Source organism: Blastocystis hominis (genome assembly GCF_000151665.1).
Source record: "Blastocystis hominis, Singapore isolate B (sub-type 7) whole genome shotgun sequence assembly, scaffold_0".
NCBI classification, from domain to species: Eukaryota; class Bigyra; order Opalinata; family Blastocystidae; genus Blastocystis; species Blastocystis hominis.
This window is the reverse complement of record NW_013171815.1, coordinates 1,180,965-1,197,797: the sequence shown is the minus strand read 5'-3', so window position 1 is coordinate 1,197,797 and position 16,833 is coordinate 1,180,965. Positions and strand designations below refer to the sequence as shown.

Below are 16,833 nucleotides of genomic sequence, written 5' to 3'. Positions count from 1 at the left end.
TGATTTCAACAAACAACACACCATAATTACAAGCAAACCCTTCACCCACGTCTTCTGCGTCTCCGTCCTTCCTCCTTGCCCTTTCCGGCCGCCTTTCCCTTCCCTGCGGTCTTGGCGGCGGTCTTCGTCTTCTTGGCCACGCGCTTGGCGCCCTCCTCGAGCACCATTTCCACGCCGGTGAGATACGACGTCGTCTTCGCCTCGCTCTTCAGCTGCTGGTTCCACGCCTTCACCAGCTCGGGCAGTTCCTTGTGCAGCTTCGCGTTCAGCTTGCTCAGCAGCGCGGCATCTACACATCACCGCGGTTTTGGGCGCCCACCGTGGTACTTGCTTCCCTTCTTGAGCGCCTGGAGCAGCATGGCGGGGTCGTCCTTGTAGAGGAACATCGCGACGAACTCCGCGTCGCTGGTTCGATCGTTCTTCTGGCAGAGCTTGAACAGCTTGGTCAGCTCCTCCTTCTTGCCGCGCTTCGCCAGCAGGATGGCGGCGCGCCGCACGCCGGGCAGCTGGTCCACGGGCGTGAGACGATAGTCGACGTCCACGTTGTCGGCCTCGTCCAGCACGCTCAGATCGCCCTTCTTCACGATCTTCACGATAGAAGACACGTCCCCGCGGGACAGCTGGAAGCTGAGACGCAGAGAGGGCGAGAGCCCGGAGAGCTCGAGGCACTTCTCGATGTGGCCCCAGGACTGGAGGACGTAGGCGGCGGCGTCGTGCTGGTCGGGGCGGAGCAGCTGGGACCAGCGAAGCGCCGTGTCGACCTGGTCGGAGGCCATGAGCATGACGAAGCGCAGCGCGGGGTGAGAGAGCGGGAAGGCGACGAGCTCGGCGGAGGGCGTGGCGAGGAGGAGATGGCCCTTGAAGATGGCGAGGAGGGAGAGCGGCGAGGCCGGGAGCAGCTGGACGGGCGGCAGCAGCGCGTTCTGCTTGGTGGTGAGGACGGTCTGGTTGGAGTAGACCGTGGCCAGCAGCGCGGGGTTCGTGGCCAGCGAGGTGTGGTGGCCCAGCGTGTAGGTCGTCACCGACCGCCCGTTCAGCAGCAGCAGCAGCAGCGCTTCGGGGGTGGCGAGGAAGACCGCGTTCACCGCGGGGAGCGCCGACTGCACGGGGTGGTTGGTGATGGTGAGCAGCTCCACGGAGGACTCGATGCGATAGCTGCGGCTCAACGGGAGAGAGAACGCGCGTACATCGCGGTTTTGTCGTGGTAGCTCAGCAGCAGCAGCCCGTTCTCGCGCAGCAGCAGCACGCTGTTCGGCAGCGGCAGCCGCCCCGTGGCGTTCTTCAGATGCTCGTGGCGCCGCCACTCCGTCGCGGCCGACGCGTCCTCGGTCTGCTCGGCATTGCCCTCCGCGGGGAGCACGTCCCACGCGAAGAACTGGATCTGCTGGGAATGGAGGTGCGTGGAGCGCATCTCCGCCTCGGTGGGCGTCAGCCCGACGCCCAGAAGATAGCCGCCGAAGAGCGTGTTGGGCGTGGACTCGCCGCTGATCCACACGGGATGGTCGGCTCCCTGGAGGTCCTACGGATCGAGGCAGAGCAGAGGAGCGACGTGGATGTGCACGAAGCTCGCAGAGATCGTCGCGAATTTGTCGGGAATGTAGCTCCACGCGAAGCCGTCGATCGATTGGAGGGTTTGCGTGGGGACGAGATGGAGGCCCTCTTTGCTGCACTGCAGGGAGAAGAGCATCGCCGTCTTGGCGTTCTTGAAGTACACGGCCAGGTACGAACTGTCCGCGTTGAGCAGCAGCGAGGGCGTCTCGCTCACGGGGAGATTGGTGGCCAGGACTTGCGCAGAGCGACGCACCGCTGCGGGCATGGAAGTGTCGTTAGAGTCCTCGATGACAGCCTCCACGACGTCGAACGTGTGATACTCTGCATGGTGAGTTTATTGATTCATTGATTCATTGATTCAAAACCCATTCACTCATCGATTATCAAATTCATTCAATTCATTCATTCAATTCATTTGATTTTTGATTGACTGGTTCATTCACTCATTCAATTCATTCAATTCAATTCAAAACCCGTTCATTTAATTCATTTGATTTTTGATTCAATTCACTCAATTCATTCAATTCATTCAATTCATTCAATTCATTCAAAACCCATTCATTCAATTCATTCATTCACTCATCCCCTCTCCACCTACCAATTTGTCCCTCCGTGTACTTCACCACATGCACCATCTCTCCATCCAAATCGGGATGCATCACGCGCAGCACCGCGGGAGTTCGCTGCGTGGCCACCGAGAACACGAACACTCCCACCTGCGACCCCACCGCGATCTACCTCACAAACCCCGATCACTCCCACCTTCGCATGGTCCGACACCCGCACCGCCACATGTCGGAACTCCGCGGCCTGCACGGCACTGCCCAGCAGCGCCGGCTCCGACAGTCTGTGCAGCGCGCCCGTCCGCAGATCCACCACGGCGAGGGAGTTTCGTCCGTCCACGACCGGCACGCAGTGCGCAGGAAGCGCGGGAACCAGCGTTGCCGCCACCTCCAGAACCGTGCCTCCCGAGATGGGGACGGAGCGCAGCGCCGCGGCGGGGAGCGACTGGGTGACGCCGAGCGCGGTGAGCTCGGGGAGCGAAACGCCCTCTCGGGAAACGCCGACGTCGAGAGAAATGAGCTGGAGACCGTCGGTGAGGAGGAGGCGGCGGAGATCGGAGGCGAAGACGGCGCTGCGGATGGCGTTCTGGCAGAGCCCGCCGTTGGCGAAGGCGAAGGCGGGAGTGAGAGAAACGAACTCGTTGGAGGCGTCGAGAGCGAGCGTCCAGCAGATAGCCAGGTTCTGCGAGTTGAGAGCGACGACTTGGATCTCGCTCGATGCGCGCTGGTAGTTCTGGGAGTGAGGAGAAGAGAAGGAGAGAGACGAGGCAGCCGTCGACGCGGGCTTTGTAGGGGAGGAGGAATTGGACGTTGAGGAAGGGAACGGAGTCGCGGATGGCGTTGGAGATCGTGTCGAAGACGCAGAGATTCCCGTTCGTTCCGATGAGCAGGTAGCGGCCGTTCAGCGGCAGCACGCAGTTCGCTTGCAGGTTGCTCAGATGGCTGGGATGGAGGGAGAGGAAAGGGGAAACGTGGAATAGAAGATGCTGACGGAGGTGTGGGCGATGTAGTCGATGATCGCGCAGCCCTGGCTGAACACAGCGATCACGAACTGCGACGATGCGGGGCTGTAGCTGCTGTTGTTCGACCAGAGAAGCGTGTCGTTGTCGTAGAATTGCACGTGGCGAAGACCCGACATGGGGGTCACAGACGCATCGGATGTGCTGGGGGTGAGTCACTTTCCGAAAGAATCGAATACCGGTTCACTGGAGGGATTTCAGGGTTCTTCACACATTCATTGATCAGCTCCACTGTGTCGTTGAATAATTGCTGAAAATGAAATAGTATTGAAACGCCTCCTACCACTGCCGATGTTCTGTACACAATCTTTCTCGCTTCGTAGTCCCACACAACGATGTTATCCAGCGCATCGCCAGTGACCACAAGAGATTTTGTAGGATGAATATCAATCGATATATAGTCCGCAACGCTCTACGGAGTCAATGAATTCCTATCCAGAAACTACGCTGACATCGTGATGCTCAGGAAGAGTCGCGTAAAAAGCGCACTCCGTTACAATTCCTTTATATGCTTCTTCAACAATTGATTCCTACAAATAGCGGTGAGAAGGAGTTGCGAAACAACCAAACACACAACCTACAGGCGTCTTTGCACCTCCTTTTGCTCCTGCTTGAGTTTTAGCATCCATGGTTTCAAATAATCTTCTAAACTAAGAAAACTACAACGAGGATGATAGATTTGGGAAAATGCGATCCTGAACGAAATACCCGCGATTTCTGGAATCTGAATGGAATCATCAATTTCTTTTGGGAATGAATGGTATAAAGCTCGGCTATTCGCTTTAGTTGTACAGAAGAGTGTCAAATTTACGTAGGATGCGTAATACACGAGTCACAACGAATTTCTGTTTACTTTGTGCTGAATATGTATTTGACGTATTCTAATAAGCAGAAGTGTAGAAGATGTGAGATAGATATGAATTGAATTGGTAGATTAGACTTTGCACTTGGATGATCATCTGTTGAACAGAAAAATATTCATCAAATAGTTCGACTTTCAATGAGATGACTATTGCTTTCACTCACATCCTTTCTGCTTCTTTATTTCCATAAATGAAGCCTAATGTTCACAAATATGGTGAATTATCTTACATATACACCAGGAATACAAACCACATTCTACACATTCATGAGGAGATGCTATTCTTGTTTAATGTGTTGTTAAAATATGATAAACATAAAAGTTACACACAGTTCTGTTTGGAATTCACAGACAAGTTTCCGATTTATGAATATTCTCTACCGTCAAGCCACTCCGGATGATGCAGAAGACATATCCAAAATGATCTGTGAAGCGTTGCGAATAACGAATTCTAAAAACTACTCAGATGTAATAATGATATGCTATTGTTCAATTCTAGATTGTTCTTAATAGAATTGAAGAATGCAATAAACCCAGTGAGTTGGTCCCATATCTTGAGAAATACTATTTCTTGTGTGCCACGGTTGAAGATGAGTAGATCTATTTTCACTTGCTTATGAAAAGGATCGTTGGTGTAGGAGGTGTGACGGACACTGAGTTGATCAAGCTTTTTGTATCACCAAACTACCAGGTAGAATTCCTACGTTCTATTTCTGGATAGCACAAAAGAATTGGAACAACTCTGGTGGATAAACTCGTCGCCTATTACAAAGAACATTATCCTGAGAAGGTATTGTTGTTTCCGCATCCTAACATTGCAGGAATTGGTGTTATTAGCCACTGTGGATGGAAAAACTATCTATGATCGAGCTGGATTCGTAACGTATGAGGAAATCAATGACGATTCTCATGGGCACCTTTACCGTATGCGATTGACCAAGCACTGAATTGTTGTTTGTTGAATCGAAATTCGAGCATTGGTCATTTTATGGCCCTCTATTAATTAGGTTCATGCTGTTCCATTTATAAAAAACAAGTGAATTATGACTTTGGAGACCGATATTATTCAGCCCGTGAAGGACTTCGTGAGAGACAGCAAATTCCTGTTGAACCGTTGCACTAAACCTGATCGCAAGGGTGAGAGGTTGTTGAACTCTATGATTTGTAGAATTCACTCAGACTGCGACTGCCTCTGCTGTTGGTTTCGTCGTTATGGGACTTGTCGGTTATTTTGTCAAGCTCATTCACATTCCTATCAACAACATTCTCATTGGTGCTTAAGTAATCGGGGGTGATGGAATCTCTGCCAACGCGTTCTTTGACAGAATTCCTTGTACAATTGATCTTTCATTTTGAATTTTGTTACACACACGATTTGCAGGGTGGCTGTTGCTTCCTTTTCACTGCTGAAGTGCATTCTCATTCCACATAGTCCCATGTCCATTTTATAGATTTTCGCTTGCTATTGACGTTTCTATATCTAGCATTGTGCAGAACCCTTTCTAGACGAAAAAAGAATTATGGTCAGTTTTGGATCGTTCTGTCCCATAGTGATGTCTGGTTGGAGTAAAGCAGAAATTGTCCTTGGAACAAGTTTCGTTCGTAAGGGATTTGCTGGGGTCTTCCTTATCTCACATTTTGTAGTGAAATGAAGCACAACAACGTTTTACCTAATGCTCACTTTAAGAAGGACTGGGATCGCCGTGTGAAGACCTGGTTCGATCAGGCTGGACAGAAGAGACGCCGCAGACTGCTCCGTAAGGAAAAGGCTGCCGCGATCGCTCCTCGCCCTGCTGCCGGACTGCTCCGCCCTGTTGTCCGCTGCTCTACGCAGAAGTACAACATGAAAACCAGACTGGGCCGTGGTTTCACTCTGCAGGAGTTGAAGGTGTGCTTTGATTTGGTTTGGTGTGTAATGGAATAGGAGGCCGGAATCAACCCCCGTGAGGCTCTGACGATTGGTATTGCTGTGGATCATCGTCGTGTGAACCGCTGCGTGGAGTCTCTGCAGGCGAACGTGGAGCGTCTGAACGCGTACAAGAGCAAGCTGATCCTGTTCCCTCGCGGAGTGAAGGGAGAGAAGGGAGTGGCCACTGCTGAGGAGATGGCTGCTGCCACCCAGCTGAATGGCACCATCCTGCCGATTGAGAAGGTCGCCCCGAAGGTGGAGTTCATGGAAGTGACTCCCGAGCTGAAGAAGCGGTCTGCGTTCATGGGACTGAGACAGGCTCTGTGCGATGCCCACAACTTCGGTAAGCGTGCCAAGCGTGCTGCGAAGGCCGCCGAGAAGGAGAACTAAGGGGAGAAAGAAAAAGGATGAAGGAAGAAGTTGTGAGGAGAGTCAAGGACATTGCGATTGTTTGATCGAACAAACACACGGACAATACACACCCGAAGTGAGTCTTCAATACACTTAGTGGTGATGATGAGCACGACGCATCTTGGCATAGAGTTCCTTGATAGCATCTCTCTTAGCAAGAGCTCTCTTGTGAGAGTGAAGCTAGGGGTCATTCAGAACGGTTTGAACCTACTCGCTTCTTGGCGAACTTGTACATCTTCTTCTCAGTGTTGTTGCCTCCAGCCTACGAAAATTAGTACATAGCCTCACCCAATACCTTCAGGATATCCATCATGTGCTTCTCGTAGGGGATCATGCCAGTGACCTCGCTGATGAGTTCACGAACAACCTTCGATCTCTTCGAGGTGTGCTACATAATTAAATCGTCTCCAACAGCTACATACTCTCTTCTGGCAGTGGCTCACCTTCTTCTCCAGCTTCTGGGTCTGGAAACCCTTCTCTCTTCCGCAAGCAATGCTTTCCCAAGGTCCCTTCATGGTGATTGTCAGTTCTTTGTGAATTGCTTATTTTATGAAACTGTCAATGTGGTGGGGGTATTTTGATTCTAAGTATTTATAGTCTAATTCAATAGATTTTGGCCTTACCTTTTAAAATCGATTTTCTTACGAATAGAAATGAATAAAACAACAAAACATTGTTGACAGGCACTTTCGATAATGCGTAATCCACAAATCCATTCCTTTACCTATTTGTGTGATCTCTAATTCATTTCTTTACCGTGCATTCATACTATTATTTTATGTAGTTTCCGCCATTTTCCGTTATTTTTCACTATTTTCTTAATCGTTGAGAATGCAGTCTTTAAACTTTCTTGTTGATTCCTACGGATTGGGACCTTTTTCAGTTGACCAAATTCTCGCGATTTTGGAGAATCATGGATTACCTTGCAGTGGAAGAGAGAATGCGCTGGCAATGCAGAAGTTCATCAACAGAATTATATCGATGAGTGAAAAGAATGGAGGAGATGTCATTTACGCTTGCTTACGTGTGGTGAAGGCGGCGATCGAAAATTCTGTATTAGCCGAGCTGGAGAATTGCATTATGCGTTGCTTGGACTTTTCAAAGTCCGTGGTAATGTATTGCGGCAATATCAGTGCAAAAGCAGAATGTTTTTGTGTGGATAATGCATAATGACTAGCATTGAAATTGATGAAATTCATTTATTCGCAGTTGACTAGTCTAAGTAACCAGTTCATGCGAGATTCGTTGACTCGACTGCGAGAATTTGTGTATTTCCATCTCGATATTCTGAAAACGGAAGAAATGGTATGTTCGCCCAGGTTCGTGGTGAGATGTAGCTTCCCCTGTTTGAATTGAACTTGGCTGCTCTGCGTTCGCTCATAACATCGCTCACTACGTCCATCAAGCCCATTCTTGCGAACATCGAGCCCATCATTGTAATTCGCCCTCTCTCTCTGCATTCCATTCAGTATCCCCTTCTAAACAACCCCTCCCCTGAAATTCGCGACGCTACCGTCCAAGTCGTGTGTGCTCTCACCAAAGTCTTCTTCCTCCTTTCCTCTCATTCAGACCGACAAATCCGAAGACGCCTGGAAGCAGACCTTATCGCTCTCGCTCGCCTCGCTCGAGCACGCCCTCGCGGAGATCACGGGCACGCTGAACCCCGTCTTGGAGGCCAGTCCCAAGCTTCCTCTCTGTCCTCTCTCCACCTACGGCCGCATCACTCCCGCCTTCGCCTTCGCGCGTCTCACCACGCTGCTCCATCTCCTCCAGTCCCTCCTCCAATCCCCGCCCCCCGTCGTCTCCTTTCCCCTTTTCCCCGTTCTCGCCCCGCTTCTCCGCCTCCTGGAGTCCTTCGTCCCCGCGGGGCGTCGCTCGGAAGAGGCCAGCTGCAACGGGATCGCGCTCTCCCCGCGCGAGCAGTGGCTTCTCTTCCCGCTGGTGTACCCGCACGCGCTGGACGCGCTGGCGCTGCTGATCCAACGCCTCGGGAGCCACACGCTGGTGCTGTCGCAGCGCATCGCGACGCCGCTGCGACTCTTCTTTCTGCGCTGCTACCGCGAGTACGACGTGTGGATCCCGATCAAGACGCTTTTCTGCATTCGGTATGTTCTCTTTTTTTGGTTATGGGTTGCTGATTCGTAGCCAGCTGATTCTATTCGGAGGAGCGTCGTTCGTACCGCTGTTCGCGGAGCTGTGGAGCCCGCTGCTGTCGATGCTGCGCGCGATGAACACGGCGGTCGACAAGGTGTCCATCACGCAGACCGAGCGTTTCGTTTTCTCTCGCTTCTTATCCAATAGAAAAAGGAAAGAAGCGGCAGCGGAAGCAGCCTGCCATGCAGATCGACCAGCCCTCTTCTTCTTCTTCCTCTGCCCGCGAGGAGTTCGCCTGGTCTTCGCACCCCGCTTCGCACCGTCTCTACCTCGAAGCCGCGCGATTTCTTCGCGTCCTCCTTCTCCGCGGGCGTTTCCTCAAAGAAGAAACGGCCCTCGCCTTCCATCTCGAGCTCTTCATCGCGCTCTCCCGCTCCCTCGCTCCCTCCCACTCCCACCGCGCCAAGTTCCCCGTTTCCACCGTTCGGGAACTGCAGAACGCGGTTCTGGACGCGACTTTGGCGGCTGCTTCGGTGCGTTTTTCCCGCGGGTTTGACGCCTAGGTGCCCCTTCCGTCCGGCCAGCTCTCTCCCCTGGTCGCTCTTCTGCCGCCGCTTCTGAATGCGCAGCAGCTGTGTGCGGAGTCGGAGAGCGAGGTCGAGCGGATCGCATGTGCGAGCTCTGCGTTGAGTCTGCTGCAGCACGCGCCCAATCAGTTCCTGTATCGGCCTATTCTCAGTAGAGCCTGCTGGAGGATGCGATCGTAGACTCTGTTCAGGTCATGGTTAATCCCGATGTGGAGCCGGAGACGGAAGAGAAGCCGGATCCTTGGCTGATGTCCTCGCAGTCAGACGCGTCTTTCCAGAGAGGAGAGAAGCAGGAAAGCCGGGTGTCGGTGAAGAGGAAGGAGATTCCTGTGATTTCGGAGACTGTGGAGATGGCTGCGACGGCGAATGTGGAAACGGTTCCGATTGTAACGGGAGACATGTCGAAAAAGATGAAAGTGGAGGAGGTACCCGAGAGAAAGGAGGAGGAGGAGAAGGAAAAAGGGGTGAAGGTTGAGCAGAAAAAGGAGGAAACGGAAGAGAAAGAACCGAAGGGAGAGAATGTCTCCAAGGAGACGGCTTCTATGGATTTGGAAACGGAGAAAAGCATTTTGAAGCTGAGAAAGCTCAGTATGGATTATATAGAGAAGGAACGAAAGAAGTCTATGGAGTTGGAGGCTATCACGGCCACAACGATTACTCCGGATGCAAACGACAATTTTGAGTTTAGTGACGACGACGACAATGAACCTTTTGATGTTCCTGATATTTCTCTTTGGTTTGTTTTTTATATTCACCACTTCCGCGGGAATTAGGCGATGACTTTCAGAACAGAGATTCTTATTCTCAGCCGTCTTAGTTTTCTCTAGGCAAGGATTGTATAAGTTCACATCCCCATGCCGTCCAGAGATCGTGGTGTAGGTGCTCTTGCTCGTTTCTAATTTGAAAGACTGGATAGGAAAATAGTGTGATTTTTAGACAGAAGCAGAAGAAGTTCGCATCACAGACATGATCGTGATCGGAGTCGAGATCGCTCCAGAGATCGTTCGAGAGATCGAGATTCGAGTCGCACTCGTAGCAGCGATCACCATTATCAACGCTCACGGTCCGATCGCGATCGTGACCGCGATCGTGACCGAGATCGCGATTATGACCGCAACCGCGACCGCGACCGCGACCGCGATTATGACCGCGACCGTTCCCAAGCTGAAAATAAAACGACAGAGCGTCCTCCATCCCTCTTTGATTCAACGATGCCGGACGGGACGGGTTTATCAGCTACCCCGACAAATTCGCTCAGTGATTCGCGTGTGAGTGCCGCTGTGGTTGCTGCGATGGAGGCAGCGCGCAATATAAAAATGGGTGGTATTGTTCGCTATTTCTCCAAGTGAATGTCAGCTGCGCCTCAAAAGAAGACATCGTCTCGATTCAGCAGCGCCGTGTTAACCAAAAAGATATATTTTCCTCAGCAAAACTACGATATTGACTACCGCGCCATTTTCAATGGTCCTGCTTGCAGCACACTCGAAGCAGACACGCACACTTCCATCACAATCGGCGGCTCCGACGTTTATTTTATCTCCCTGCATCACGGATAGGTGGTCGTGACGGAGATGGACGAGCCTCTCCATGTTTTGGTGTCTGCGAGCGACCGCGAATCGCTAAACGAAGCGGTGACCGAAGTCAACAACATTTTCTCAAAACCCGATCACGCGCGTCGGTTGATCGAGCAATACTCTGTGCGTGTGTGTTTGTGTGTTGTAATCGCTAGCAACGAGCGGAGATCCCCAGCATCACCTCGCTCGTGTCTTCGCTGAACACGATCGAGCGGCCCGACGCTGCAGGTTCGTCTAAGTCCATGGTTTGATCGTAGCGCAGACCGTGGAAGTGATGCAGATCCCCGTGCCGACGGTGCCGTTGGTGATGGGGCGAGGCGGAAGCCATGTGAAGAAGATCGAGGAGATTTATTCGGTGACGATTCGAGTGAGAGAATAAGGCGATGAGTCTGATGCGGGTAGATTCAACGCGACTCGGATGTGAATCCGTCGAGCATGATTCGCGATGTGTCGATCCGCGGCACGCCCGAAGCCATCGAGAAGGCCAAGGAGGTGATCAAAGAGATGGTCCGCACCGGCCGTCCCGACATCATCCACCAAATGCAAATGAGCCGCGAAGGCTTCGAGACCATCGCCATCGAGAAGAGCCTCATCGGGCTCATCGTCGGGAACAAGGGCGCCACGATTTCCGAGCTGCAGCGCCGCACCGGCACCACGATCCACATCGCCAAAGAAGGCGACGCCAAGCACCCCGATCTTCGCAACGTCATCATCACCGGCGATCCCAAGAACGTCCTCGAAGCCAAGCGCCAAGTCCTGCTCATCGCCGACGTCCCCTTTCGGCTCCTCCTCCATTTCTAGGGCCAATTGGTTCCCGAGGACGGCGACGCGCCGCCCATCCGCCTGCTGGTTCCCTCCGACAAAGTCTGCCTCGTGATCGGCACGCGCGGCGCCGTCGTGCAGGACATCCAGCGCAAGTCCGGCGCGCGCCTGCACGTGGACCGCGCGGACGCGAAGGACCACCCCGGAATGCGCTACGTGTCGATCCACGGCTCGCAGAAGCAGCAGGAGGACGCGCAGGCCGAAGTCAACCGGATTTTGGGCACCACGGCGGGGTCGAAGGAGTACAAGGAGGACAGCTTCGCGCAGGATCCGCGCTCCTACATGGCCGGAATCAGCCCGTTCAATAATCTGTTCAACTCCTCGGTCGATCTGGATACCGTCCAGAAGATGTACAACGAGCAGGCCTTCATGTACTTCATGCAGCCCGGAATGCCCCAGCCCGGTATGCCGCAGCCTGGAATGCCCCCTCCAGGGCCCCAGCAGCCCGGAATGCCGCCTCCAGGAATGCCGCCACCAGGAATGCCGCAGCCCGGCATGCAACCCGGCATGCCGCCTCCAGCAATGTACGGAATGGGAAGCCAGCCAGGAGGAGGAGGAAACGGGCAGGGAATGGGCGGCGAAGCGTATCCTGGGCAACCTGCGGTGCATGGTGCTTCGCAGATGGAGTCGTCTGTGGGTGCGAGTGCGCGCGATGAGAAGGCGGACGATGATGATAGCAGTCCCCCACCCGGTTTCGAGTAACAAAGCTGATTGTTGATTCTATTTGTTGGAAAGAATATTCTTTTTTGTTTGGTAGTACGGGATTTTTGGAATTCCCAAAATCGAGGGGATTATTCGTAAAGATTCTTGAGCATTAAGTGTTTTGTAATGTCTAAAGTGGAACTAACCGAAGAACAAGTATGGGCTATTCTGTAAAATGTGAATAATAATTAGAGAAAGGAATACACACAAGCCTTTGAGGTATTTGACAAGGATAAGGACGGATTTGTTTCTCGCCAGGAGTTAAAGACTATCATGAGATCCCTGGGACAGAATCCTTCCGAAGACGATATTGAAGAGTTGATGGTGACTGCAGATTCGAATCAAGACGGTAAAATCTCCTACGACGAGTTCATGACGCTGATCAGTAATCAAATCAAGCAATCGGGTATGTTTGTACGGAAGAGTGTAATGTGTAGAGGATGTGGACGAAATGTCTGAGGCATTCGCTGTATTTGATGTCGACAAGGACGGATATATTACGAAGAGCGAGCTTCGTCAGGTGATGAATCGTCTAGGCGAGAATCTTACGGATGCTCAGCTTGATGCGATGATTAAAGAAGCGGACGGCGATAAGGACGGAAGAATCGACATCAACGAGTTTAGAAGTCTAATGAAGTTGTCTGTTTGTTCAACAAAGATATCGAAAAACGCAACTAAAACAAACGAGCTTTCTTTCTTTCCAATTGCTCCAGATAGGCCGTTCGCTGGCTCGTTATCATCGCGATCCGCTGCTCCTCCAGCGATTGCTTCGTCGATGCATCCGGACTTTCCATGCACGGCTTTAATTCCTTGATTTGACGGTGAAGCGGCTGCGAAGGCGGCGGCGTTCCCTGCACGAGCGGCCTTTGCGTTCTAGTCATCAACTCCAATCCTCACAACTACGCTTTGTCTGCCCAGTGGATGTGCTTTTCTTCTTCTTCTTCTTGTTCTTTGCAGCTATGGGAACGAACCGTGTACTGACCCACGCTTGTCTGCATGTGAATCAAATGAATGAAAGGTACATCAACGTAATGGCGACGTTTGGGAGGTGTGTGCAGCGAAGCTTCGGAAAATTGAGTTTGAACTGCAGGCTAATCAGAATCAGCAATAGTCATACCGCACTGACGTGTCATTTTTTGCGCGGATCGTTTCCTCCTTTCTGGAGAAATGGAGTAGACATTGTATGGCCGTTTCGGAGAACTGGGCGGAGTAGAAGACAATTTATGTTGAGGAACTGGTGTAGGAATATGTTCAGAAGCTGGTTTGACACATGGTATAGGTGAATTCGATTGCTGTGGCGAAATGCGATTGAATAGCGGTGTTAACACATGCATGCTAGTAGGTTTGAGTGGAGTCAAGGATTTCAAACTACACAACACACTCATTGAAAAACATATACGGATCTGTTGACTTCTCAGTCGGTAGTCTCGGAGACCATGATATTTGTTTCGATTGGACTAAAGAATGCTCACTTTGCTGTATAAACTGAGTCTGCTCGCTCTGCTCACCTCATTGTTATTCTCCACCACTATCCGTACTAACCGCATTATCATTTTTCAAATTCATGTAGCTATCATGCATTTCCAGAACCATTCGAATAATCGACTGGCATTTGATTGTGCAGTTCCTCGCATTAATAAACCGTTTCTTTTCCGTAGAACTCAGCTTATTTGGAGAACGCACACTCATTTTATGAAATAGTGTATGTGATCATTCAAGAGTCTATCGGTAGTCAATTCTTATCGATGGTAACATGAAAGCAAACATCGAGTGGACCTCTTCTCCAAGGCGTATTTCTATTGGCATTGGGTCTTTCGCGAGGTAATCAATCAAATGGCCTTTTTCAAACGTTCAACAATACGAGGTAATCAAAGTTTGAGACGATTGTGCCGCATAACGGGAATTTCCATGTTTTAGCCAACCATCTGTACAGGAACAATCCTGGCTTAATAATTTGGTGCTGCCTTTTCCCGGTGTTTTTTGCCATATTCCATCATGAGAGTGAACTCTTACTCTTATACGTACGACTCTGATTGGGAGTCGGTGACATCTGCGTTTTGGCGCAAATATTGTAGGCGATCACATTGTGGGATCATGCGCAGGGCATCCGGGCCAGAAACATTCGTGTACCTATGTCCTGAACAGGTATATCGACAAGGATGGAAGACTGGTGACTAAGCGCTTGCATGTAATCTACCAGAACCTGCCGTATTTCATGCAGAAGATTTGCGGCAATATTGTAACCTATGGCGGCGAAGAGAGTATTATCGATCCCAAGAAGAAGCAGCTGACGATCCATTCGAAGAATTTGTCTTTTACTCGTCAAGCTGCTGCCTTGGATGTAAGTAGCTATACTGTTTGCGAAAATGACCCTAAAAAGACGGACTACAAGAAATCAACGAAAACGTTTGCAAAGATTGCGATGTTGATGTCTGGTCAAATTGAGAGATGGTATGCCTATAATGAAGGCCATCATTTTAAAAAGAGTGTCGAAGTGATGAACGATATTTTGTTTGGAAAAGTGAAGATCAACTTTGGTTTGGATGCTAGAACCCCTAATAGTTCTACGTAAGATGCATATTCTTTTTAGTGGCCATATTGATTAAATGATTTGTTTGTTCACTACCAAAGTATCGAAATCGTTGAACTCTGGATGAGCCTTGGATAGAGGTTTCTCACGTATTCAGAGTGTGTTGCATAACGAAGTACCCAGAACTAGTTAGTATCTGAGCATTCTTTCCAAAGAACCGTTCTACGGGAGTTTCATTCTGGATCTCTCGTTTTAAGAATCATACATTCAGTCTATTGTTTTAACACTTTTGTTTAACTTTGGTGTTATCACTCTAGAAAGGAACTATGAAAGATTCTGAGTTTGTTCACGAATATGATGGAGATTGGAGGCACGTCACTACTTCGTTCTGGAAGAAGTATTGTAGGTTTTACCTGGGTTCGCTTCTCACTCCTAGGGCATCCTATGTGCTCGCAATCGCGTGCTCTTGTCTTGAGTCGTTCGATTGATTCCGAGGGTCGTCTTGTCACCAAGAGACTCCATGTCATTTACCAAGATATCCCTGCATTTGTTAAAGCCATCATTGGTGATGTCGTGACCTATGCAGGAGAGGAGTCGATTGTGGATCCAAAGACGCAAACTCTCACTTTGAGGACAAAGAACTTGAGTCTGAATTGCTTCGCTACTGTTGACGAGTTATGCGTATACAAACCATCGGCAACAGATCCTTCCAAAACCGAATATAGCAAGAAGTTGAATGTGCAAGGTGGCCTGTCAGGTTTGTTAAACCTGAAACTGGAAAACTGGTTCATTTCTACAGATAATCAGAATCGGAGTAAGGGGATCAACGTGATGAATGAAATCCTTGGCGATTTTTCCCGAGCTTTCATTCCCCTTAACCCATCCACCAATTAATTTTCGCTGTGCTATATCGATCTGCTTGTTTGTTTGGAGACTCGTTGTCATTGTTTTTGTTTCGTGCACCGTTTTTCGTTCATCGTGGGAGATGAGTTCACAGAGTGGTCAGATTGTTCAATACAAGGATGTTTTGAAACTTATGAAGAAGAAGCTCCAAATTGCCGAAACCCAGACCACTGGTATAGATTTTTCTTTATGATGTCAGGTCGTAGAAATAAAAAGCAAATATGATGCACTGGAGGCAACCATGATTGGGTTTTTGGAGTACGTGACGAAACCGTTTAGTGGTAGTGCTTGACTCGATGTTTCAAATGCTAGAAAGCAATCCACAGCCGGACTTAACGAGTGTGGCTCTGCGTTGTTGGTGGGACGTGAAAGTGGGGTTTGGGGATGCAACTCATGCTCTAGAAGGAGGGACTGTTTTTAGAAGAAAAAAAGACGGCATCGCTTGATTCGGTATCTCAGCTGGATTCGAATGCTGCTGCTTGCCAGTCCCGCATTGTGGAACTGACCGCAGATATCCAAAAGATCGAATTCGAGAAGCGCGATCTTGAGTACAACCTGGATAAACGTAACACAGACTACAAATCGATGTGTCAAGAGCATGAGCAACTCCAATCCGAGTACAACAAAACGCAAAAGCAACTCGAGGAATCCACTGCTCGAGTCAGCGAGCTGGAAGCCATCATTTCGGCCGCTCGCAACCAAATCACCTCTCTTTTCATCTCCATCTCGCAATATCTGGACGTGAACAGCGAGCGCGAGGACGAAATCAAGCCTCTCCTCTACGCAGCCATCCGCCAAATCTTCCCTTCCTCGCTCTCCCAATCCGCCGAATCCTCCCTGGACTCTTCGATCGACGACGCAGCCGAGGCCCCCAACGAATCCTCCACGGAGAGCTCCACAAACGAAGTGGAACTAATGCTCCTCAGCACGGTGGACAAAATCAGCCTTCTCAAATCTCGCTACCACGCCATTCAGCAAGAAATCGCCATCAAATCCGACTCCCTCGCCTCGCAGAGCCAGCAAATCGCCGATCTCCTCGCCGTCTCCGACCAGGATCGCGCCACCATCGCGAAGCTCCGCCTGGCGTTGGAGAAAGCGCAGAGCAGCACGCCCTCCAGCGTAGCGGCGGCGCAAACCGACCGCGATTCGCAGCTCAGCGAGCTGGAGAAGACGAACAGCGCGCTGCGCGCGGCGCTGCAGTCGATGAAAGCGAGCGTCGAGCAGCAGCAGCGACAGGTGAACGAGAGCGAGGCGCGCATGGTGCAGATGCAGAACGAGTTGGTGGAAGTGCAGCGCAGCAACAGCG

At 50.7% G+C, this 16,833-nt stretch overlaps 10 protein-coding genes; 7 read left to right on the top strand and 3 right to left on the bottom strand.

Annotated features, from left to right (window-relative positions):
• Positions 1–19: 19 nt before the first annotated feature.
• GSBLH_T00000390001 (uncharacterized protein) lies at positions 20–584 on the bottom strand. XM_013038591.1 has 2 exons: positions 320–584; positions 20–289 (listed from the first exon to the last, which is right to left on the bottom strand). The coding sequence occupies exons 1-2, from the start codon at positions 357–359 to the stop codon at positions 42–44; spliced, it is 288 nt and encodes a 95-aa protein (XP_012894045.1). The 5' UTR covers positions 360–584; the 3' UTR covers positions 20–41.
• A 2,464-nt stretch (positions 585–3,048) lies between these two features.
• Positions 3,049–3,762, bottom strand: GSBLH_T00006062001 (uncharacterized protein; the record flags this gene model as incomplete). Its single annotated transcript, XM_013038590.1, has 5 exons — positions 3,049–3,277; positions 3,313–3,383; positions 3,417–3,545; positions 3,580–3,663; positions 3,715–3,762. The coding sequence occupies 5 exons, from the start codon at positions 3,760–3,762 to the stop codon at positions 3,049–3,051; spliced, it is 561 nt and encodes a 186-aa protein (XP_012894044.1).
• Positions 3,763–4,301: 539 nt separating this feature from the next.
• On the top strand, positions 4,302–4,942 carry GSBLH_T00000389001 (Acyl-CoA N-acyltransferase; the record flags this gene model as incomplete). The annotated part of the gene is made up of 5 exons (XM_013038589.1): positions 4,302–4,463; positions 4,495–4,589; positions 4,620–4,686; positions 4,717–4,785; positions 4,817–4,942. The coding sequence occupies 5 exons, from the start codon at positions 4,302–4,304 to the stop codon at positions 4,940–4,942; spliced, it is 519 nt and encodes a 172-aa protein (XP_012894043.1).
• A 96-nt stretch (positions 4,943–5,038) lies between these two features.
• Positions 5,039–5,347, top strand: GSBLH_T00000388001 (uncharacterized protein; the record flags this gene model as incomplete). XM_013038588.1 has 2 exons in its annotated part: positions 5,039–5,132; positions 5,164–5,347. 2 exons carry the CDS (start codon positions 5,039–5,041, stop codon positions 5,274–5,276), a joined length of 207 nt encoding a protein of 68 aa, XP_012894042.1. The 3' UTR covers positions 5,277–5,347.
• A 233-nt stretch (positions 5,348–5,580) lies between these two features.
• GSBLH_T00000387001 (uncharacterized protein) lies at positions 5,581–6,348 on the top strand. XM_013038587.1 has 3 exons: positions 5,581–5,883; positions 5,920–6,063; positions 6,097–6,348. Exons 1-3 carry the CDS (start codon positions 5,839–5,841, stop codon positions 6,292–6,294), a joined length of 387 nt encoding a protein of 128 aa, XP_012894041.1. The 5' UTR covers positions 5,581–5,838; the 3' UTR covers positions 6,295–6,348.
• A 26-nt stretch (positions 6,349–6,374) lies between these two features.
• GSBLH_T00000386001 (uncharacterized protein) lies at positions 6,375–6,841 on the bottom strand. XM_013038586.1 has 4 exons: positions 6,738–6,841; positions 6,611–6,703; positions 6,527–6,577; positions 6,375–6,495 (listed from the first exon to the last, which is right to left on the bottom strand). The coding sequence occupies exons 1-4, from the start codon at positions 6,828–6,830 to the stop codon at positions 6,409–6,411; spliced, it is 324 nt and encodes a 107-aa protein (XP_012894040.1). The 5' UTR covers positions 6,831–6,841; the 3' UTR covers positions 6,375–6,408.
• A 5,379-nt stretch (positions 6,842–12,220) lies between these two features.
• On the top strand, positions 12,221–12,908 carry GSBLH_T00000385001 (uncharacterized protein; the record flags this gene model as incomplete). The annotated part of the gene is made up of 3 exons (XM_013038585.1): positions 12,221–12,250; positions 12,287–12,500; positions 12,532–12,908. 3 exons carry the CDS (start codon positions 12,221–12,223, stop codon positions 12,906–12,908), a joined length of 621 nt encoding a protein of 206 aa, XP_012894039.1.
• A 1,159-nt stretch (positions 12,909–14,067) lies between these two features.
• On the top strand, positions 14,068–14,702 carry GSBLH_T00000384001 (uncharacterized protein). XM_013038584.1 has 2 exons: positions 14,068–14,165; positions 14,197–14,702. The coding sequence occupies exons 1-2, from the start codon at positions 14,090–14,092 to the stop codon at positions 14,664–14,666; spliced, it is 546 nt and encodes a 181-aa protein (XP_012894038.1). The 5' UTR covers positions 14,068–14,089; the 3' UTR covers positions 14,667–14,702.
• A 195-nt stretch (positions 14,703–14,897) lies between these two features.
• GSBLH_T00000383001 (uncharacterized protein) lies at positions 14,898–15,540 on the top strand. XM_013038583.1 has 2 exons: positions 14,898–15,026; positions 15,061–15,540. The coding sequence occupies exons 1-2, from the start codon at positions 14,951–14,953 to the stop codon at positions 15,516–15,518; spliced, it is 534 nt and encodes a 177-aa protein (XP_012894037.1). The 5' UTR covers positions 14,898–14,950; the 3' UTR covers positions 15,519–15,540.
• Positions 15,541–15,609: 69 nt separating this feature from the next.
• Positions 15,610–16,833, top strand: part of GSBLH_T00006960001 (uncharacterized protein) — a gene marked incomplete at both ends in the record, with an annotated part of 1,843 nt that continues 619 nt past the window's right edge. The window contains 4 exons of the mRNA XM_013038582.1: positions 15,610–15,700; positions 15,734–15,808; positions 15,840–15,898; positions 15,930–16,814. Of these exons, the coding sequence (XP_012894036.1) occupies positions 15,610–15,700; positions 15,734–15,808; positions 15,840–15,898; positions 15,930–16,814 (1,110 nt within the window). The remainder of the gene's footprint in view (positions 15,701–15,733; positions 15,809–15,839; positions 15,899–15,929; positions 16,815–16,833) is intronic.